The sequence below is a fragment of the Jaculus jaculus genome, chromosome 9, assembly GCF_020740685.1.
Source record: "Jaculus jaculus isolate mJacJac1 chromosome 9, mJacJac1.mat.Y.cur, whole genome shotgun sequence".
Taxonomy (NCBI): domain Eukaryota; kingdom Metazoa; phylum Chordata; class Mammalia; order Rodentia; family Dipodidae; genus Jaculus; species Jaculus jaculus.
The window spans coordinates 22,256,997-22,281,090 of record NC_059110.1 but is presented as its reverse complement, the minus strand read 5'-3'; the positions used below and the strand labels follow the sequence as shown (position 1 = coordinate 22,281,090).

Sequence of the window (24,094 nt, the reverse complement as noted above, 5' to 3'; positions counted from 1 at the left end):
GGCCAGCGTTTCCGCGGGGGGACCCAAATAGCGAGGGGCACCCGGGCGCTCTTTGTGGACGGACCCGGGCGCCGAGAGCGCAGCTGCCGGGCTCCAGACCACGCCCCCTCCCCGCGGCGCTCGGCTCCCGGCGCAGCCTCTGCGGGAAGTCGGGGCCGTGGTTTCTGGAGAACCCCGAGCGGGAGGATCTCGCCCCCTCAGCACCAGCGAACCTGAAGATGTTCAGATCAACGTGGAATTTTTTGAAACGTCACAAAAAGAAATGCATCTTCCTGGGCACCGTCCTTGGAGGTGAGTGTGACAGCCTGCTTTGCAAGGGGGACGTTGGAAGAAAGGGCCGGGACAGGGCTGAGTGTGCTGTACAAAATAAGGAGAGGTCAGTTGGTCCTGGTCCAGTCGTCCAGCCGGTAGGTGAGGAACGGTGTGGCCAGCCTCTGAGGTCCTGCCCATGTCTTCAATGTCTGTGCCCTCTGCCCGTCCCCCTCGCTGGCCTTGGGTAACCTGCCCCGGCCAGCTCTCTGCCTTAGGACCCCTTTCTGTCACACACGCACGCCTCCCGATCCCCTGCTGTTGCTTTCCCACGACGTGCTTCATTTCTTTTTGACTCTGCAAGGATTTTGTTCGGCTTTCACCTTTCACAGGAGTTTCATAATATGCTGGAGAATAAGCTAACACTTTGTACATCGGGCGGTGTTTAAAGTTGATTTGAATGTCTGAAAACAGCACATTGCACTGAAGGGCTGGAAGATAGCACACTAGATTTTATTTTTACTTTTATAAAAATCAGTGTTTTAGCTCTGGTTCTGCCATTTTAAAATACCCGTTATACAGAAACACAATGCTTAAGATTGGGATTTTATTCAATCCCATCAAGATGGTCAAGGTTGTGGTTGCTGCCCATCTAGGAGTTCAGTGGCTGAGAGATTTTGAAATAGGTAAGATTAAAATGTTGCTGTTGACAGTGTAGCTTCATTTTTGACTGCTGGACTAAGCCAGCTGTGGGCCTGATATCCAGAAAACACACACACATCCCAATCTTGAAAACATTTTTCCTCATATGACACTCAGATCATTTAAGGAAGGAATAAAACACCTTTTGAACTATATGAAAAGGAAAGCTAGGAACCATAAGATAACTTTTTTAAACTTGACCTTTTAAGAAACATTCTTATCACCATCCTGTCAACAACAATTACTTGATAAGGCTGTGCATACTTCTGAGGTCAAGCACAAATTGTAAATCTGATCACCTTTGAAAAATCCTTTATAATATATATATATATATATATATATATATATATATATATATATATATATATACTTTCTAATATCTTCTGCCTCTGTTATATCAGGGCTACTGAAACCATACTAAGATTACAGCATACTTTATGAAAGATGAAGACATGTTATGAAAGACAGAAAATATTTTTGCTCCACTGAAGGATGTAAAATTGTCTCATTAGCAGTTTCAGAAGAAATAGCATACCCCTTCAGGTTTATTGAATAACCTAATGGCAGGTGAGAAAGAATGACAGGCAGGTGAAAAATAATGACAGGGGAACTAAGAGTGTACTTAAAATAGTTGTGGGTTTTTAAAAGAGCCTTATGGGCTGGAAAGATGGCTTAGTGATTAAGGTGCATGTCTGCAAAGTCTTAAGGACCCAGGTTCGATTCTCCAGACCCCACGTTAGCCAGATGCACAAGGGGGCACATGGGTCTGGAGTTTGTTTGCAGTGGCTGGAGGCGCTGGTGCGCCCATTGTCTCTCTCTCTCACACACACACACTCTCTCTCTCTCTCTCTCTCTCTCTCCAATAAAGAAATAAAAATAAAATTTAAAAAAAAAAGAAAGAGCCTTATAATTACAGATTAAGAGGAAGGGAGCAAAGATTCAGAGGAACGGAAACCCTGTTTTCTTAAAAAAAAAAATCCTGAAAAGAAAAAAAAATGACAATATCTAGCATTTATGTAAGCCTCATATTCTTTCTGCTTAATGAGAAAATTCCTGTAACATGTCAGATTTCAGTTAATTTAAGAAGTATTTAACGAGTCTCTACACTGCTGAAGATTTAGAGATTTTTATTGGGCACCTACTGTATGTGTGCTGAGTACTGTGCTAAGTTCTTCCTATTCAATGGGATAACAACAGGGTAGTCATTGTTATCCTATTCAAAAATGTGAGAACAAGGAATTTAAGAAACTTGCCTAGGCCTTGAGCTACTCATTCAAGGCCAGGCCTGCTAGACATAGTGGCCCTTGTCTTTCCATATCATACTGCTCTACCTCTGTCTTCATTCATTGATTGCATGGTGTGATAGGAAGAAAAGAGCAAATTGAAAAACTAATTTTTTAAAAGGCCATAATCTAGAAGTGGATACAGAGCAAATTGAAAGAGAGTACATAGAGTTGTCATCAAAACAATTTCACAGAGAAAGTGGCACCTTTTGACAGACTCAAGAGCTGTGAGTTTGAGGCCACCCTGAGATTACATAGTGACTTCCAGGTCAGCCTACGCTAGGGCAAGACTCTACCTCAAAAAAAAAAAAAAAAAAAAGAAAAAGAAAGAAAGAAATCAGATTCTGATTTTTTTGATCCAGAGAATAGTTAAGAATTTCTTCCTACTGGACTTGGGATATAACTAAGTGGCAGAGCACTGGGCTAGCATGGACATGGCACTGAATTCAACAACACTGCAAAAAAAAATATGTATATATTTCTTTCTGAAGTAGAGTCAAAATAACAGGATTTGGGGATATGTTAGATTGGAAGAAATGCTCATTGATTATTTACAAAGTGTAAGTGGAAACAGTTACACTGTAGAATTTTTTGTCTTCGGAGAGATAACTAAAAGATGTTATATTAATTTGTTGTTTGGACAAATGATGTGTTTGTCCCATTCCCCTCTCCCCCACCCCCATTCCGCTAAGTGCCCTCCTCTGGGGTTGCTGGCATTCACTGTGGGGTTATGGGTTCTAAGGGTACCAGACACTGTGAAGGGTCAGTGTCTCAGGTCTTAAAAATGTTTCCTTGGAGAATGTATTACAAATTTACCTTAGTGTTGAGCTCTCAGCAACTTCTAGATTTCTGCTTTGATGCATTTCAAGTGTCATCAGTGTCTGTTACCATCTTCCTGGTGCAGGTTGTCAGGCTCACCATGAGAGCAGCTCTCATGCTTTACTTGCCATTTTCTCCGTGGTTTCACCTGGCTGCTGTGCAAGGGGTGGCTCATGATAGGGAGTCAGCTATCTTGTCCTGTTGATGGATTTTTGCCCCCACCCCGCCCCCAGTTTTCACTGCCTTCTGTAAAAAAGAAAACAGATTCTCCAACAGAGAGTGAGAGAAGCATGGATTAAAGAGGATAAACATAGTTAATTAAGAGAGATTTTGATGGTTGTAACCTCTCTTTTTTGGAGGGACCTATGAGATGGTTTTCAAACAAATCAATTTATTAGAAGACTAGACAATCTTTTGCTTTACCAGCAATGTGCTGAAACAAGACTTCAAAACATTTTATGTGTATTTTTGAGTATTTAGTAAATGTTTCACTGCTCATAAGGTTATATCTATAGAAGAAATTTTAAAATTCATACAATCCAGTGTTTGCTTTTATGCATGAGAAAATAGCAAGTAAGGAATGTGCCCAGAGTCACCTGACTATTGACATTAGAGCCTTCAATATGCCCCGTCTTCCAGGCCAGGGTTCAGGCTTCTAGTGTAGTGTATACAGTCTTGAGTGTTGTATTTTATCTAATGAGTTATTTGCCCTCATGAATAGTTACCAAAAGAAACAACTCTGACTAAGTCAAAGTTTTAGACCACAGGAGCATTTCTGAGGGTTACTGGCCAGCTGGGCTAGCAGGTCAGTGAGCTTCTGGTTCAGTAAGAGACTCTGTCAAAACTGAGGAAAGGGCTGGAGAGATGGCTTAGTGGTTAAGGCACTTGCCTGCAATCCTAAGGACCCACGTTCGATCTCTCTCCAGATCCTGCCTACATAAGCAAGGTGCTCGAAGGTGACGTAAGCACATGTGCACTAGGTGGCACAGCATCTGGAGTTCGATTGCAGTGGCTAAGGCCCTGGTGCACCAATTCTCTCTTGTGTTCTCACTCTTACTCCTTCTCTAAAAAACAATAATGAGGAAAGTGATTTAGGAAGATGCCCACTATCCACACACAGGCACACACAAATGAACATGCATATACACCACACACATACACGAAAAATAAAATTCTATCTTTAGCTTTAGAAAAAATATATTACTCTTTCCAAGTGTAAATATAGTAGCTTCCTAATTTTTTTTTTAAATTTGAGTTGTTAAGAATATGACGAAAGAGGTAACCATTCCCTAGGAAAGTACACAGAGCAATCTGGTGTGCTGTTACTCCAGAGAAGGTCTGATCTGCACAAAGGTCATTCTTCAATGTTTCATTTTTACAGTAGAATTCGAGAGGTGATAATCATTTTGCATATAGCATTCATTAGTGTGCATGGGAATAGGGTACACCCAGTTTATTCAGAACTAGTTATGTCAGAATTGCTGCCAGAGGTTACTTTGTGCAGTAAGTCAGTTTTCATTTTGTTAGTTTATCAAAGGGAGGAAGAACTAGGTTCTCGCCGTGTATTCCAGGTTTCTCTCAACGTTGTCGTCCCCCTGCCTAGACTCCCTAGTGCTGGCATTGCAGGCAGGAGCCGCCATGCCCAGTCCACTCTCTATGAGTGCCGTGGTACTAGGGCCACAACAGGATGGATTATGGGAAAGGCAGCCGTGCAACAGCTGGTGTAAACTTGAACGTGCTCTTTAAATGTAATTACAGTGTCTGTGCTGTGTACAAGCATAGTAACACATGGTATTTTTATTTTTAATATTTTTATTTATTTATTTGTAAACAGAGGGAGGTAGGGAGAAGAAACACAGACAGAGAGAATGAGCACACCAGGGTCTCCAGCCGCTGCAAATGAATTCCAGATGCATGCACCACTTTGTACATCTGGCTTTATGTGGGTACTGGGGAGTCAAAGCTGGGTAATTAGGCTGTGTAGGCAATTGCCTTAACTGCTGAGCCATCTCTCCTGCCCTTTTTTTTTTTTTTTTTTTTTTTTTTTTTTTTTTTTTTTTATGAGAGAGAGAGGAAAAAAAATTGACACGCCAGGGCCTCCAGCCAGTGTAATCGAACAACCTCGTGCATTTGCCTTGCCTTGTAGCACGTGGTCTTTAAGTGCATATGACATCCTAGCAGTTCATCAACCACATCTGTATTGGTGAAAATTATTTAAGATGCATTTGATTTACACTTTCTAAAGGGCCATTTCCTCCTCACTGTAACAAAATGTCCAAATCTAGTTTTAGGTCAGACATGATTCTGTGGCTCTTTTTGGTAGACACTGTGAGCCACGGGCAGATGGAAGTAGGTAAGCAATGGTTACTCCATTTAGCCTTGTGCCCACTTATGATGAAATCAAGTTTTGACACACACCAGCATCTGTTAGCAAGCAAAACTGAAACAGTAACACAACCTGTTTTTTAAGTTCATTGAGTCCTGCCGTCCCTTGGCATTGTGACAAAATCATGTTACAAAAGATTTACCTAAGCCGGGCATGGTCAGCACTCAGGAGGCAGAGGTAGGAGGATCACCCTTGAGTTCTAGGTCAGCCTGGGCCAGAAGCAGACCCTACCTTAAAAAAAAAAAAAAAAAAAAGATTTACCTGAAACAAAGGGTGGTATAGCTGTAGCTAGTTTGAGAGGAATCCTCCAGGTCCTTGGAGTGACCTAAAGGAGAACAACTTGCCAGATCCTCATATTCAAGTTCATAGGGATATTGCTGAAATCTTTCCACTAATCCAGTATCTTGAACACCACTAATTTATTCTGGGAAAGTCTAGTATTATTCATTATACTGATTACAAAATCTTTGGTTCTGATGAGAGGTGAATGTTTCTTGAAGCACTTTAGCCTTGAGGTGTCTGTTGACGAAATGCTACCAATGTTGTGTTCAGAAAGGTTATATCTATAAGGTTATATACATGCTGTACTGTCTGTGGTGAAGACCGCATGATACTGCTTGTTTTCATGCTGTGGGGTTATACTTTTTCCTCCCTTGTTAAATTACCCCTTTTCAATTGTAAACTTCATTCTCCTTTTGCATAGATTTGTTTTCTAATACATGGGTGGATAAAAATTTTCAGGACTATCTACCTTTCTCTCATTTTTTTCTTTTAAAGCTTTTATCTTACACCTTTTAAATGTGTGTATTCATTGAAGAAAACATGGGAAATACATAGAAGTAAGCCAAAAGGAAAAGTCACTGATGGCTAAACCTGTGCTGGTTTGAATTAAGGGTTCCCCATAAACTTAAGTGTTTTGAATGCTGGGTTCCCAGCTGATGGCAGTTTGGGAGATGGAGCATGCCAGAGGAGGTGTATTGTTGAGGGCAGGCTTAGGGGTGTTATATCCACTTCCCCCTTTCTAGAGCTCAGCTTGCTGTCCTGCTGCTGTTTGCCACCCACTGTGCCAAGGAGGTGATGTCCCGCCTCTGCTCTACGATATTTGCCCTGCCAGCCTGGGGCTTCCCCTTGAGACTGTAAGCTAGAATGAAAAACATGCCTCCCATCAGCTGCTTTTGGTCTGATGCTTTGTCCCAGCAACATGAAGGAAACTACATCTCTACCATTCAGCAATTATCAGTGTTAATTCCATACATTTTATAAGTGAAAACCCAGGTATTATTGTTTCTGTATGTCTGTTCCACTGAAATAAAGACTCTGTGAATCTCATTTTATCATCTAACAATATAATGTGGATATTTACTTGAGTCATTAACTATTTATCAATGTGGTTTTTAATAGCCACATAAGATTCCATTATGTTAAGACATCATAATTTATTTAAATAATTCACTATTGTTAGACACTTAGAATATCTTCAAGTAACTTATAAAGGTGCTTACAGATTTCCTAGCTTTGATCTCTCTTTGCTTCTTGCCTGCCAGGAATAAATGCTGATCTGATCTCCTCCTGTTATTTACTTTAGTGTTATGTAGTTATTTAACACAGGTTTATAAAGCTATAAATGAGAAAGTTTGAAAATTTATCCTTTACCCAACATAAACAAATAAAACAGGTTAAAATGGTGTTTGGGACTTGTAGCGTGCTAATTAATGTGCTTATTTATTTTTAAATGACTTTAGGGGTGTATATCCTGGGGAAGTATGGACAGAGGAAAATCAGAGAAATACAAGAAAGGGAGGCAGCAGAGTATATTGCTCAGGCTCGGCGACAGTATCATTTTGAAAGCAATCAGAGGACTTGCAACATGACAGGTAAGGCAACACGAAATATTTATTCATGTATAAACTTGCTGTGTGTATGTATTAATTCACATATTTTCAATCTCAATTTATAGAAAAATATAAAGAAAAAGTGATAGATCTAGTATATATGTGTATCATTTGAAATACATTATTTCAATATGAATTTTTAAAATATGTTTTATTTATTTAAGTGCTAGAGAGAGAATGGGTGTGCCAGAGTCTCCTGCCTCTGCAAATGAGCGCCAGATACTTGCATCCCTTTGTGCATCTGGCTTTATGTGCATACAAGGGAATCAAACCCTGGCCATCAGGCTTTGCAAGCAAGTACCTTTAACCCCTGTGCCATCTCTCCAGCCCCTCAGTATGAAATTTTTTAAAAAGTTTTTTGTTTTATTTATTTATTTGAGAGTGACAGACAGAGAGAAAGAGGCAGATAGAGAGAGAGAATGGGTGTACCAGGTCCTCCAGCCACTGCAAATGAACTCCAGACATGTGTGCCCCCCTTGTGTGTCTGGTTAACATGGGTCCTGGGGAATTGAGCCTCGACCTGGGGTCTTTTGGCTTCACACGCAAGTGCTTAACTGCTAAGCCACCTCTCCAGTTTTTAAGATCAGTGTATTTATTCATTTTATTTCTTCAGGAAATATTTGAAGTACTGGGCACTGGGAAGCAGGCAATGAACAATCAAAGCACAGCTCCCTCGTGTTTGGAGCTTACATTCTAGTGGGAAGAAGCAGGGAGCACGTCAACAGCTAGGTAGTGACAGAGCCACAAGGAGAGCTACACTCTGTGAGGAGGGCAGACGTCCTCCAGACGTGGCGTCAGGGAGTGTTGTTCTTCAGCCAGAGGACAGGGGAAGCCTAACGACACCTTGGAAGGAGTCAAGCCAAATGCTGAGAGCGAGAACCAGCTTGGGTCTTTTGAGGAACAGCAAAATAGTCCTGAAGCTCGAGGGGAATGAACAGGGGGAGAGTGGTAGGAAACACAGCTGCCGAGCGAGGCCTGGTCCATCAAGGCTTGTAGCTCACAGTAAAGAGTCATAAGTTGGTTAAATTTACAGCATGCTACACTCAGTCACTGTTAATTAGTGGCAATAATGTCATCTCTAGAGCTGGAACTTCCTGGGAGAGTGCCACAACAAAATCAACCTGCCCATATTTGAAGAGAACAAGCGTGGCATAGCACCTTCAAAAATTACTTCTTAGATCTGTATCAAGCCTGTTTTTCTTTCCACTGCTTAAAGTAAAACCTTCCCTAACGTTTCTTTGTTGTTAGCTTGCTTACCTCATTTTACAGATAGAAAAGCTCAGATCCAAAAAAGGAGGAGATAAGTCCACAGCTCAGGTATGGGTTTTCATATCTGAGGTGATCATACCTAGCCACACGCCTGCCTCTGCAAAGCTGAGAGCAAGGAGAAATCCCACGCGCCCGACACTGACAGCTCAGGGAGGAGGAGCACAGCCCAGGGAGAGGCAGACCTGGCCTGGCTCCCGGTCTGCTTTGATTTCTGTCGTCTCTTCTTGGGCCATCCTTAACCTCAGCTCTTTCAAAATGAACGTCAGGAACCCAACTCAGAAACGGTTTGTGAGAGTCTGGGGAGCCAGTGCATGCAAAGTGCTTGGCACGTACCTACTCGGTAGCCGAGAACTTTACCATTTACCTGTTGCTTTAAATGAGCACTCAGCATTCAACATAGTGGTGCTGCTTCAGAACACTTGGTCAGCTTTTAGAGAATAGGAATGGACCATTGCAAAAGGTAAAGGTAACTTGCGGAGTCTCAGATTTTATTTCAGCCTGACACGCATCATTACGTCACATGGGTCCCGAGAAGCATGTGGTGGAACAGAATTAGATGTGTAGGAGTTTTTTTTTTTTTTTTGGAGGAAGTGCTTGTGAAGGACAGTAAGAGAGAGCAGGGGTAAATAAGGAAATCCTTTAGACCACAAGGCTGGTCTGATTCTTGGGAAAGGAAGCAGTGAGGGAAAAGGAGCAGTAAAGTGTGGCAGGCCAGGGAGGCCAGCCTGAGTCCCCCAGCGCCCCAGCTGAGCACTCTCTGGCCACAGACACAGTGGTGCGTCTGTCAGTCCATTGTGGTGTTCTCTGCCAAGGATGGAGCTGGCGCACTGCTGTGACCATCGCAGCCCTCAAGGAAAGAGCAGTGAACTAACCTATAAGCAATGAAAATAATATAGAGTGATCAGTAGGAGGGAAAGTATAGATTCACTGAAAAGCTTGGTTTATAAACTACCTGGTATTCATTTATAATAGGGTTACAGATAATAAGAGTAAATACCTGTCATTTTACATAGAAATCTGTAGTGGACTAATAGAGGAGCCTGGTCCATTTAGGTGAATATCACTAGTTTTCTTCCCTACCTTGGATGGTGTACAGTGGACTGAAGGTCGAGGAGAGACGCTCAATGTACACATGACAGGATGCTTGTATGGCGTAACTCTGTTAGCAACAAATGGTACGGTATGACCTCCAGAAATACTGACTTACTCTTGTAAGGGTCAGTCCAGAGGATCACAGGCCACTGGCCAGTAGTGAGACTACATGTCCATCTCTGCCTCTCACGTGGAGGAAGATGCTGTCATAAGGAGCCAAATAAGGATAATAGCAATAGCTGGCCCTGTTCATTTCCTTGAGCCAGCAGGCGCTGTAACAAATGTCTTACTATCTCAGTCCTTACCGCAGTCCTATAAAGTAGATCCTGTTACCTTCAGGCTCCAGATAAGGAAACTCAGGCACACAGAGGTTAAATCCCTGCTCAATGTCACAGACTCAAGGCTGGTGAGGGTTTTTTAGGAATGCTTCACGTGGAGAATAGCTGACTAATAGGAGCGCTGCATTCGACTGGACGCCACAACATGTTAATGCAGATGCCGGAAGAGAAGAGAGTGACCCTTGATCAATGCCGGAAGAGAAGAGAGTGACCCTTGATCAAATCGCCTGAAGTCAAAAGTCCTCTTCTCTTCTCTCTCACAAGAATTAGCCTGGAGACACCTCTCAAATTAGGTCATTATTATATAGTGTACTCTTTAAACTAATTCCCCAGTAACTCCATTTTCTGATTGCAGGACTCTGTCTGGCCTTGCTTTTTCTTTATCTGGTACCTTATTATTTTCCCTTTATTTGTGGAGAATGGGTTCCAGAACCTGAGCATGGTCAAGCTCTTTTGTTTGTTTGCGTGCTTGCTTTTGTTTTGTTTTTCAAAGTAGGGTCTGTCTCGCTCTAGCTCATGATGTAGTCTCAGGATAGCCTAGATCTCATGGTGATCCTCCTGCCTTTGCCTCCCAAGTGCTGGGATGAAAGATGTGCGCCACCACACCCAACTCTTTTTTTTCAAGTTTTATATTAAATGACATAATTTATAAACATTCTTCCCTATGCACTAAATCATCTTACATGTTACATACTGACATATGTAACACACTGTAACTAGTTGCTATTGTAGTGTTTAGAGAGTAAGGACAAGAAAAAGTTTGACCATGTTCAGTAAAGAGTATTTTTGATCTGCGATAGGTTGAATGTAGAGAAGTCTGCCACTAAACACATGTGACTCTGGTTCTGAGCTGATGCTTGAGATGATGGTCTAAATAAGAGAGGGTTGAAAAGCACAGCCTGAGGAATTTGCTGAAAACTATAGAGTGTTCAGGATTAAAATATACCTGAAATTTTTCAATAATAGGTTTTACAATTAAATGTATTTTTAATCAAAGAACAAAAAATCAGGGCTGGAGAGATGGCTTAGTGGTTAAGGCACTTGCTGGAGAAGCCTAGGGATCCATGTGGTCCTTGACTCTCCAGATCCCATATAAGCCAGATTCACACAGGTGAGGCAAGCAAGCGCATGGTCATACACGCCCACTAAGTGGCACAAGTGTCTGGAGTTCAATATCAGTGGCTGAGGCTCTGACATGTCAAGTCTGTCTCTCACATGTACACATACTCTTTCTAAAATAAAAAAGTAAAAAAATTAATTAAAATAAAAATCATATGCTAACGTTTTACCTTTTAGAATGTGTTATCAGTGATCTCGTGATGACTTTTCATTGTAGCAGAAATAATGAAAAAAAGTGTCCATAATCCCTCTGTAGCCCAAAGTCCACACTGTTAACTGGAATAATTCTTTCAGTTCTTACATCTACTTGCACTTGTTTACATTGCTGTGGTCATAGTGTGTATGGCATTTTGTTCTGTTAACGTTAAGTAAGCAATAATTTATTAGTATGTACTGATTTTTTTATTAATAATAATAGTTGGAATTTTTAGCCTTGACATTTCCTGCTGGGAGGAAATATAGCCTAAAACGATGTGCATAACTCATTGAAGGTGATCGTTTCACTTGTGACCTTGTGATGTCCTTTAATTTATTTTTCTTGATTTATTTATTGCCTAAATATTTTGATCACATTTACCTCATTACTCTCCCTTATCCCTCTGCTCTTTCAGAAGCCATTTTTACTGCCAACCAGTCCTCCTCTTTTTTTCAGCTTTATTTGTGTGTTTGTATGCGTGTGCATGCACACCGCAGCATGTGTGCAGAAATCAGAGGACAACCTGAACTGTTAGTCCTTGCCTTCCACCCTATTGGAAGCAGAGACTCCTGTTGTTTGCACCATGAACTTCCAGGGATTCTCCTGTCTCTGCACCTTCCTTCTCACTGGAACTGCCCCTGGGATTACATGAACACTACTGCATCTAGTTTCACATGGGATCTGGGGTCTGGACTCAGGTAGTCACACATGCGCAAGCATTGACACCCACTAGGCAATCTCCCCAGCCACATTTGAGCTTTAAAAACTTCTGTTTTATGGGGCTGGAGAGATTGTTCAGCAGTTAAAGGTACTTGCTTGCAAAGCATGCAGACCTGGATTTGATACCCCAGTATCCAAACAAAGCCAAATGCACAAAATGGCACATGCCTTTGGAGTTTGTTTGCAGAGGCAGGAAGCCCTGGCACACTGTGTGTGTGTGTGTCTGTGTCACATAAAAATATTTAAAAGTTGTCTTGTTCCAGTGCTGTCCATGCTTCCCACTCTGAGAGAGGCCTTAATGCAGCAGCTCAATTCTGAGAGCCTCACAGCTTTGCTGAAAAACAGGTAAGTTCAAGTTACATACTTTTTATTCATGGGATATACATAAAGTTTCTAGAATGAACTAAAATATTTTTCAAAAGTCCTTGTTTCTTTATTTTTCTTTATAATTAAAGTTTACCATGCATAGATGTAACAGAACAAATGAACGTCTCACAGGGTCTATGCTTTGTTGTTTACTTAAGCTTTACACCATTAGGCATCATTCAGAGCAAGGTGTGTGTACATTGTTTTTCATACAAATATATCATTGTGACACTTTCCAGAAGTGTAATTATTGTGTGCTGATGGAATTATTATAGAATCAGAGCTATGAAGCTAACAAAATTGATGTTCAGTATTGTTTTTCTTATACTGTTTGCAATGCAGCAGCATTTTATCATATTTTAAAATGGAAAAGGCACATAAATTTACATGATAAATCACTAAGAAAATGAGATACAAATGTTTAACATGAGCATAGCCTCCTACTAATATGTATTATCATGACAGCTCACATAAATAATTTCATGTATGGCAGGCAGTATGCACCAAGGTACTATAGCAAGATTTTGTGTTAGTTTGAGAAGACTTCAGAAACAAATGGCTTCTGATGAACAGGAGTACGTGTGTGTGTGTGTGTGTGTGTGTGTGTGTGTGTGTGTGTGTGCTGGGATTGACTCGCAGGGCCTTACATTTGCTAGGCACCTGCTTCACTACTCAGTTCTCTACCCAAAACTAAGTACATCTATTGTGAGGCCTTACTGACATATTTGATGGCCTGTTAGCAGCGTCCCAATAGCAAGGGTGAAGGAAGTACTGTTTCCAGAGTCTGCCAGGCCTGATGCTGATACCTCCCACAAGTAAATGCTCCCATGTCATTTTTACAGTACTTTTTGGGGGGTAGGGGGGAAATATTATCACCATTTTGTAAACAGAAATTCAGTGCCTAGGCAAGTAAACTATTAATCTTGATATTTTCTTTGAATTGTTTTTTGTTCTTTCACCTTCTACATTTAATTCATCAACAAAAAATGGTAGTGGTTCTACCTTCAGAATAGATTAAGCATTTTATCATTTTTTCTGAAAGGGTTTTCTTATTATTATCACTTTTTTCCCTGTTTTGAAATATTCTTTTTGTTTCTTTTGTAGTACTGGAGGATGGGCCCAGGGTCTTCCATGTGCTAGACAAGTAGTCCTCTTTGAAATTATTTTTAAAATATTCTATTCATTTATTTATTTATTTACTTAATAGAGAAAGAAAGAGGCAGATACATGTATGTATAGAGAGAATGGGCACACCAAGGCTTCTAGCCACTTCAAATGAACTCCAGACATGTTTGCCACCTTTTGCATCTGACTTTATGTGGGTACCGAGGAACTGAACCTGGGTACTTTGGCTTTGCCAGAAAGCACTGTAACTGCTAAACCATCTCCAGCCTGAAATATTTTCTATATATTCAGAAACTACTTTACAAAATAATACTGGATTTATATGCTGGAATTGTTTAAGCTGATTAAAATATAATACCAGTGACAGTAATATTTGTGACTAGAAAAGAAGGGAAAAAAAACTCATCCTTCACATAGATTCTCTGAGAATCCCTGATTTGTATCACATAACACTTCCGTACATCCAAGTGCTATATTACAGTCCAAATACATTTTAAAAGATGAGCAACACCGGTATACTGCTACTGACTAATTTCCAGAACATATTGCCTTATTATTTTCAAGAAATAAAATTATGTGGTATATTTACATTTAGTTAAGGGGCCAAATGAATATATTGAATAATACATATTTTCTTATATAAAGAAAGACAGTAGAAAGTGAATGCACATTTTAATAATCACATATGACTAAGGGAAAGAATAAAGGGGGATGGAAACATGCTTTCTTAATGTACTAGGTTATATCAGTTTGACTTTATAACCATAGAACTATCTTACATACTTATAAAGGTACATATAATGTTCAAAAGTGACTTATACATATTGATAGCAAAATTACCTAAACGTGTATTTGTGGTGGTTGTTGCAGTTAGGTTCGCATTGCTGGTAGAAATCACCCAACCAAGAGCAGCTTGTGGGGAAAAAAGAGGTTTATTTTGGCCTACAGGCTCGAGGGGAAGCTCCATGATGGCATGGGAAAACGATAGCATGAGCAGAGGGTGGACATCACCCCCTGACCAACATAAGGTGGACAACAGAAGAGTGTACCAACCACTGGCAAGGGGGGAATTGGCTGTAAGCCTCATAAGCCTGCCACCAACAATACACTCCCTCCAGATGTTAATCCCCAAATCTCTATCAGCTGGGAACCTAGCATTCAGAACACCTAAGTTGGTGGGGACACCTGAATCAAGCCATCACATTCCGCCCCTGGCCCTCATAAACTTGATAACCATACATGATATAAAATACAATGCATTCAGTCAAACCTTAAAAGTTGCCCTAGTTTTTATCAATCCCAATGATGTTCAAACATCCCCATAATCCAGGGTCTTTTAACTGAGCCTTAATACCAAAAACTCTCCCCAAAACACCATAATAGCACAGAATAAACATTCACGCACTGCAAAAGATGGCATTGGGCATAGCAAAGAAATATTCAACTAATACAAGATTTAAACAGGGCAAACATCAAACTTTGTAGCTCCAAGTTCAGCAACTCTAGTCAGTGACAAGTCTCCAAGTCTGATAATCATAACCAACAACAAGTCTCTGGTGTTCCAATTCTGCCCCTCCAGCTAGGTTACCCAGAGTCCTGTAAAACTTCATCAGGGCCAGCAGCTTTCCTTAGCAATCATCTCATGGTCCCAGCATCTCCACTGGGTCTCCACTAAAACCCACAGTTCATCCTCACTGCTCTATCAGGTCTCCAAATCTGCTTCACACTGCACATGGTCATTTCCAAAACACAAAACCATGTTGCAAATTCAATGACCGTCTCTTTCCTGCATTTCTTATACTCCACAATACCAAGAAGGGTGCCATTTGTTAATCTAGGGGGAAACAAAGCAGACTTTGAAAAACAGGACATTCCTTAAGCACTCAGGCCCCTTTAAAAGAGTTTACATTCTTTCTGCTGTCCTAAAATGGGTCAGCTGGTCCAATCTCAATGGTTGTAATCTCTCATATAATTGCAGTGAAAGGGGCAGAAGTTTCAGCCCAAAGATTTCATTTCTGTGCCATATTTCTCTGCTCACACCAGTCTGTTTCTACTCAATGCAACTCTATACAACTTCTCAGGACACAGCCATAACAGGAAACCTGTCACACAATTGCTTCTAGCCCAGTCTAGACAAAGCTCTTTTTCACCCTCCTAAGTCAAACCTCACAGTCCATAGTTCTTACTGAATTCAGGTCTTGCAACTCTGGCCAGAAGAATCCATCAAGCTGTACTTACAGCACTGCAAGGTGTCTCTTAGGCCAAGGTTCCAAATCCTTCCACATTCCTCTTGACAATCAGCTCCCAAAGGCCAAAGCCACATAGTCAGGTGTCTAGCAGAAAATGGCACCACTCCTCGGTATCAACATTACCATTGCAGTCAGGTTCGCATTTCTGGTAGAAATCACCCAACCAAGAGCAGTTTGTTGGGGGAAAAGGTTTGTTTTCAAACAGACTCAAGGGGAAGCTCCTTGATGGCAGGGGAAAATGATGGAATGAGCAGAAGGTGAACATCACCCCCTGGCCAACATCAGGTGGGCAATAGCAACAAGAGAGTGTGCCAAACACTGGCAAGGGGAAGCTGGCTATAACACCCATAAGCCCGCCCCCAGCAATGCACTGCCTCCAGAAGGCTATAATTCCCAAATCTCCATCAGTTGGGAACTTATATTCAGAACACCTAAGTTTATGGGGGCACCTGAAGCAAACCACCACAGTGGTATAGCTGCAAAGGCAGAAATTCTGCCAAGTAGCTTTAAAAACAGAAATTTGTCGATTATCCTTCATAGAACATACATTCCTCTGATGCACAGAATTGGGAAGAAATACCCTAGCCCCTTTTAAATATGGAATTACTATGTGAAGACTGCTGCCTTCGGAGTGAGAGGTGAAGTAAAGTAATAATCATGTTGATTTTACTGATTGACATGTATAACAGTGAAGTTCAAAGCCTTGTGGCTCTAATTTTAAATTGAAAATACCACTGTGAATTTATGATGTCATCTCTAAATATATGTATGTAGATAAGTACATATAGTTTACCAGCCTTATTAACAAGCCTTTCCTTATTATAATAAAATGTTTAAGGTAACTTAAAAAGAAGAAAAGGTTTACTTGGTTAAGTTTTGAAGGTCCCAGTCCATGATCAGGCAGATCCGTTGCATTAGGTCTCTGGTAGCAATGGCTAGCAGTGCATACTGGAGCAAACGGCCACCTAGTGACCCAGGATCAGGGTCCCCAAATCCCCTTCAAAGACATAACCCTAATGATTTAGTACCTCCCTCTAGGCTGTGTCTCCCAGCAGTGCTACCTTAGTTGCTGTGGGGGTTTGAGTAGATGGCCTCCAATATATTCAGTTCTTTATTGTTTGTAGTTTGCATCTGCAGTCACCTGGCTGGAGGCAGTGTCACTGGGTGGATCATAACATGTGGTGGTGGGTTTCAGATTTCAATCTGAAGATATGCGAAGTGTGCCTAGCTGGAGTTCCTGAAGTGTGCTGTGTGGCTTTTGGCTTTAGGCTTGTGCTTCTCTCTCTCTGCTTGGTCCTGTGAAGGCAGACCAGCTTCTTCTGCCATTATGGAACTTCTCCTGGATCTGTAAGCTTCAATAAATATCCCTTCCTCCATAACTGTGTCTGGTCTGAAAGTTCATCTCAGTGAACCTGAAGCTATCTGCTACACTGACCAAGCTTCTAGGAGGGCATTAAGCTAAACAATAGTACTGCCTTATTTCACTGAAAATGATGAGAAATAATGATCTCCCCAGTATTAATGAACATCATTAATTATTAATAATTAAGATTGTCACCTCTGACTAGCATTTCCCACCATAGGGAACCAGTACTCTTAGAGAAATGGGTAGTTTCAAGACTGCAAAAAAAGTATGTATTACCATGAGTGGTGGTGCACACCTTTAATACCAGCTCTCAGGAGGCCAAGGTAGGTGAGTTTGAGGCCAGTCTGAGACAACATAGTGAATTCCAGGACAGCCTGGCTAGATCAAGACCTGACCTCAAAAAAAAAAGTCTGTATTTCTCATAATTGAAGGATCATCTGCTTGATTACTTGTAAAGTGCTGAATCGAGAAAAGAAAGATAGTTCCTTTATAATTTTTATAGTACTTATATGCATATGCTCAGAAAGAGGAAAAGCAACTGAAAGAGTGTATGTGTCACTGAACATGATTATCATTGGTTATTAGAACTGCTTTTTTCTTAGTGCATCCTGTAGGCTTTATTTTCAGTATCTCTCTATAATTGTTAAAAATGAAATACAGTCTCAATAGTTTAATTTATATAGATTATTTTCTTTTTTATTATTTTTATTTATTTTATGAGAGAGAGAGAGAATGGGCACACCCAGGGCCTCTAGCCATTGCAAACAAACTCCAGACACATGTACCTCCTTCTGCATCTGGCTTCCATGGATTCTGGGGAATCAAACCTCGCACACAAAATACTAGCCAAGATTATTATTTACATATTATCTATTTTTTTTTCTTTTAGGCCATCAAACAAGCTAGAAATATGGGAAGACCTAAAGATAATAAGTAAGTCTACACATTCTGTAGTCCATCTGTGAGCTACTTCCTTTTAAAGGGAAATTTTTATACTGTAATATGTGAACGCTTCTCATAGAGTTGCTAGGTTGTGATATAATAATGCTTATAAAGCAAGCATAACATCCTCTCATAGATGGTACTCAGTGAATGGTGGTGGTGGTTGTGGTGATGTTTTTGTTACTTATAAGATAGTACTATAATGTGTATACCAGAGAGGTTTAACTTGTTTTCAAACAGGCAAGACCAAACATTCTTCAGGTGATAAGAATTAGATGAAATAAACCAGGCATGGTGGCATGTGCCTTTAATCCCAGCCCTCAGGAGGCAGATGTAGGAGGATCACAATGAGTTCAAGGCTACCCTGAGACTATATAGTGAATTGCAGGTCAGCCTGGAAACTCTACCTTGAAATACAAACAAAAAAAAATTTGTCTTAGATTCCATTTGCCTGTTAAGTACTGGTATCATTTCTAAGAAGTTTTTTGTCTATTTATGTGTGCATGCATATGAAAGAGAGGGAGGGAGAGAGAGAAAAAGCATACACGTGGGCGTGTGAGGGCCTCTTGGCCACCACAAACCTCATACACATGTACCAGTTGTGTGCATCTGGCTTTACGGGGGCACTAGGGATTCGAAACCAAGCCAGTAGCCTTTGCAAACAAGTCTCCTTAACCACTGAGCAATCACCCCACCCCGATACCGCTAATCTTATATTTGAGCCAAAGAGCTTCCGTGCTTCCTGTGTAGCTTTACCTGTCTCACGTTTCATGCTAGCGGTCCTTCCTGTGTTGCCCTGTCCACTCATCCAACTCTTTTTTTTTGTTTTTGTTTTTGTTTTTCGAGGTAGGGTCTCACATCTCACTCTGGTCCTGGCTGACCTGGAATTCACTATGTAGTCTCAGGGTGGCCTCTAATTCATGGTAATCCAACTACCTCTGCCTCCCGAGTGCTGGGATTAAACCACGCCTGGCTTATGCATCTAGTTCTTATCACCTAAAGAATGTTTGGCCTTGCCAGTTTGGAAACAAGTTAAACCTCTCTGGTGTCCTGGATTTTCTTTCAGCTGTTGCCCGTTCTCACATTGTCTGTGACTAGCGATTTCTATGTTCACTTCACCTCTTCACCATCACTCAGTGGAACCACAACCTGGGTTCTGCTCCTGTCTCCACCCAAACAGACCTCAGGAGTGACTTCTGTGTTTCTAAGTCCAGTGAGACATCACCCTCCTGCTACCCCACTTAGCATCAGTCAACACCTCTGCTTTCTTCTGTCTTGAACACAATATTCTGCTGCTAAAAACCTAGTTTCAGAGTTTTCCCTGTCTTTCTGACCTTCCTCCGGTCCTTTATTGGGCTTTTCCTCCCCTGCGTGCTGATTGGAGCTGCAGCTCCTTCAAGCTCAGTCCTTTTCTCTTCGCTCTGTTCTGGCTGCCTGTGCTCTAAGACTGCCATCCATCCTTTCTTAGCTTACATTTCTCTTCTACCCCACGCCATCCTCAGGTTCGGAATCCAGGGCCTCATGCGCGCTAGACAAGCACATTCTACCAGGGCACATCCGCAGGCTCCTTGCTTGCTTTTCTCAGCTTACAACATGTAACTCCTCATTCAGTAGGATTTATTGGTTATTATTTCAAGAAACTGGTGATGAGAAAGACAGGAAAGGACAAAACGTGGCAGTGGCATGCAGTATGAAAGCAGAAAGGGGGCTATGTTGGGGACGGGCACAAGGGGAAAGGAGGAAAGGAGTGAGGGAAACGAAAAAATCTGTTTGAAAAAACCATAATGAAACCTAATTTTTAACTTTTAAATAGTATTTTATATGTTGTTTGTTTGAGAGAGAGCAAGAGAAAGAGAGAGCACTCATGCCAGAGCCTCCTGCCACTACAAACAGACTCCAGATGCTCATCCCATTTTATGCGTCTGGCTTTACATAGGTACTGGGGAATCGGGCCACAGCCATCAGTGCCTTTAACCACTAAGCCACCTCCCCAGCCCCCCAACTTGACTTCTTTATGGTCATAAAAATTAGAGGCTGGAGAGATGGCTCAGCAGTTAAGACATTTGCCTGTAAAGCCTAATAACCCAGGTTCAGTGCCCCAGTACCTATGTAAAGCCAGATGCGCAAGGTGGCGTATGCATATGGAGTTTGTTTGCAATGGCTAGAGGCCCTCACGTGCCCATTCTCTCTATCTCTTTCTCTCTACTTCTGTCTGCTTACAAAGAAATTAATATATTTTTAAATGAAATTGAAAAATTCTGGGCATGTGGCACACGCCTTTAATCCCAGCACTCAGGAGGCAGAGGTAGGAGGATTACCATGAGTTCAAAGCCACCCTGAGACTCCATAGTGAATTCCAGGTCAGCCTGGGCTAGAGTGAGACCCTACCTCAAAAAACCAAAAAAAAAAAAAAAAAGAAAAGAAAAGAAAGAAAGCATACCTAGCTGAGTCTGATGGTACAAACCTAGAATCCCAGCATTCAGGAGGCTGAGGCAGGAGAATCATGAGTCAAAGCCAGCCTTGAGCTATATTTTGTGACCCTGTTTCAAAGCAAAGAGAAAGAAAGAAGAGAGAGAGTTGGGGGGGGGGGAAGGAATATCATACCTCAATCATTCTTAACAAATTATCAGGAGATCTGTTAAGTACAGAGTATTTTGAATTGATATGATTTTGTATTTGGTTCAGATATAAGTATAATTTAAGTCATCTTATAAAAAGTAGTCATAGGGATAACTCATGGCTCCGAGTTTCGGTAATACTGCCGAAGGGCTTCTTTCTCTTGGAAGGTTTCACGAGAAGCATCGTGGCTGTGTACAGCACCTGTATGCTGGTGGTTCTTTTGCGGGTCCAGTTAAACATAATCGGTGGATATATTTACCTGGATAATGCAGCAGTTGGCAAAAATGGCACGGTAAGATTAAAAGTCTCAAAAATATATTGCTCTCTTAATAGGTTCAAAGTTTAAGTAAATAGTATAAATTCTGGTGAGTTTCTATGAAATTGTACTTTACTGTTCATTTATGGACTTGTAGCATTGTGATTATTCTTATCTTTGAAAAGTAGACTTTTTGGTGTAGTGAAGAATGTTCTTAGAGTGGTGGTGCACGCCATTAATCCCAGCAGAGGTAGGGGGATTGCTTTGAGTTCAGGGCCACCCTGAGACTACATAGTGAATTCCAGGTCAGCCTGAGCTAGAGTGAGACCCTACCTCGAAAAACCACACACAAAAAAAGAGACTGTTCTTATCATTCTAGATTCTAAAAGCTTCCAGCTCTAGCTGTACTTTAAATACTACTAATTTACTAGTAGACACCGAGCTAATTTGCCCTTGTCCATGTTGTGTGCAGACAGTTCTTGCTCCCCCTGATGTCCAGCAGCAGTACTTATCAAGTATACAGCACCTCCTTGGAGATGGTGAGATTCTCATTGGTGGCCTGTATAATTTAGCATTGATTTGCATTATTGAGGAGTGTGTTTTTAAGGCCTCATTAATTTTGTTTTCCTCTTAATAACAGGTCTCACAGAATTAGTCACTGTCATTAAGCATGCTGTACAAAAGATTTTAGGAAGGTAAGCCGTTTTTCTTTGACTTTTCTGATGTCCTGGTTCTGGTAAATATGTGTATTTATAAAATTAGCGCAGGACATGGTGGCACAGGTGTCGTCTCAGCTACTCAGGAGTCTGAGGCAAGAGGATTACAAGCTCAAGGTTTGCTTGGGCTATAAATCATACCAAGGCCAGTCTAGACAACTTAATGAGATCCTGTCTCTTAAAAACTTTTCAAAAGTAACAAATAATGTCGGGGATATACTCAGTGATAGAAGGTTTGCCTGGCATGCGTGAGACCCTGGCTTCAGTCCTCAATACAGCAAAGAGTAGGCAGAAGCCGGTGACTAGACAGTGGTAGTTTGTGAAACTCTTTGTAATCTCCACAGCACCAACCCTGGGTATTTTGCTATAGACTCCCTGCCTTGTCAGTATCCACCTTACTGGAGGGAACTTTTATATTTTACTGTTTATTGGTTGGTTTCCAAACAAATCAGAAGTATTGGAATCATGAAATTAAGATACAAAAATCTCCTTTCAAGATCTGCCTTTGAAGGTTTTGTCTCTTTATGGTAAGAGTATGTATAATTATAGTAGGAATTTTCTTATGAAATCTATATCAAGGTTTTTCTTGGCTGTGAATTATGACGCTTGATTAGTGGTTGGTTTCTCAGTCCATCCTAGTCCAGCGGTTTCAGGATTTCACGTGGTAGCCTGTTAAGAAAGGAGGGTAGTGGTTCGTAGGGTGCTTCTCTGATTCTCTTTTCTCTATTCTAGTGTTTCTCTTAAACATTCTTTGTCTCTTCTGGATTTGGAGCAAAAACTAAAAGAGATCAGAAGTGTGGTTGAGCAGCATAATTCTTCTTGGATCAGTAGAGATGGATCCAAATCCTTACTGTGTCACTACATGATGCCAGATGAAGAAACGCCGTTAGCAGCCCAGGTGCGCAGTTCATGGCCACTCAACCAAAGCAGTCATCCTGTGTTTGCTTTTATTTATTTTTAATTTCTTTATTAATTAGTTTTGCACTCAGCGAATACAGTCAGTTTGGTACCCTTATTAGGCTCATCCGTGCCCTACCCCCCCCTTGGCCCCTCCTTGTTGAAATATATGGGTCATGCATTCTGGACTTTGTTTTCTTTTATTTATTTTATTTATTTGTTGGGGTTTTTTCGAGGTAGGGTCTCACTCTAGCCCAGGCTGACCTGGAATTCACCATGTAGTCTCAGGGTGGCCTTGAACTCATGGCGATCCTCCTACCTCTGCCTCCCCAGTGCTGGGATTAAAGGTGTGTGCTACCACGCCCGGCTCTCCTTCTTTGTTTTCTAAATGTGGTACTAGGTCTCTTGAAAAGTAAGTGATTGAAAGACTTACACTTCAGGAACTTACATCATACCTTGTTAATTTTAGAGGTGATTCCTAATTTCCGGTGCTTAGTAAGCTTTTATTGAGTCACACTTAAATGACAGGCTCTGTGACATACACTGCTGCAGCAGTGACAAGGCAGACGTGTTCATTACGCCTGGGGGACTTAGAAGACAAACTCAGTTAGTGTGGCTGGAGCTATTTAAATTATATATACACAGTGTACACGGCAGGACCTAAAGGAAGATCGTACCGGGACCAGATCCTGAAAAGCTGTGTGTGCCTGCTGCATAAGAAGCCTAACGAGACTGGTGCTGCATTCCACGTTCAAATCTGCTCTTATTTTATGTTTATTAAAGGGAGAATGGGAGAGCAGAGAGAGAGAGGATGTTTCATTCACTTATTCATCTAGTTTTTATTTATTTATTTGCACATGTGGGGGGGGCACACAAGGTTCCCTTGCCACTGCAAATGAACCCCAGATGTTTGCACCATGTTTGGTGTCTGGCTTTACATGAATGCTGGGGAATCGAACCTGGGGAGGCGTCTTCGCTAGCAAGCACTTTTAACTGCGGAGCCATCTCTCCACCCCAAATCTATGTTTACCAATAAATGGTGATAGGAAAATGGCCTGAAGGAAGTTACAGCCATCCAGTTGAGAAACAAAGATGCTATCATCTAAGTTTGTTGTCAACCCTGGCCTCTCGTGAACAATTGTTGTATAAGTTATTCCTTGATCAAGATTTAAAAAATGCTCCTGGGAAGATGGCTCAAGTGATAAAGTGCTCAGCAGGCAAGTATGAGGACCAGAGTTCAGATCTGTGGCACCTGGCCCAAGCCTGCAATCCCAGGGCTGGGGGGCAGAGGCAGAGGGAGCCCTGGAGCTTGCTGACCAAATGGTCTAGCTGAATCAGTGAGCAAAGGTTAAGCAAAGGACCCTGCCTCAAAAGTAAAGTGGCAAAGGGTTGGAGAGATGGCTTAGCAGTTAAGGCATTTGCCTGCAGAGCCATCCCGGTTCTACTCTCCAGGACCCATGTAAGCCAGATGCCCAAGGGGGCGCACGTGTCTA

The 24,094-nt window shown here is 41.5% G+C and overlaps 1 protein-coding gene across 1 annotated transcript in view; it reads left to right on the top strand.

The window, feature by feature from the left end:
- Window positions 1-102: 102 nt before the first annotated feature.
- Window positions 103-24,094, top strand: part of Pex3 (peroxisomal biogenesis factor 3) — a 36,643-nt gene continuing 12,651 nt past the window's right edge. The window contains exons 1-8 of the mRNA XM_004651152.3: window positions 103-291; window positions 7,182-7,313; window positions 12,329-12,410; window positions 18,061-18,104; window positions 20,900-21,024; window positions 21,461-21,527; window positions 21,629-21,683; window positions 22,437-22,602. Of these exons, the coding sequence (XP_004651209.1) occupies window positions 219-291; window positions 7,182-7,313; window positions 12,329-12,410; window positions 18,061-18,104; window positions 20,900-21,024; window positions 21,461-21,527; window positions 21,629-21,683; window positions 22,437-22,602 (744 nt within the window). The 5' untranslated portion in view covers window positions 103-218. The remainder of the gene's footprint in view (window positions 292-7,181; window positions 7,314-12,328; window positions 12,411-18,060; window positions 18,105-20,899; window positions 21,025-21,460; window positions 21,528-21,628; window positions 21,684-22,436; window positions 22,603-24,094) is intronic.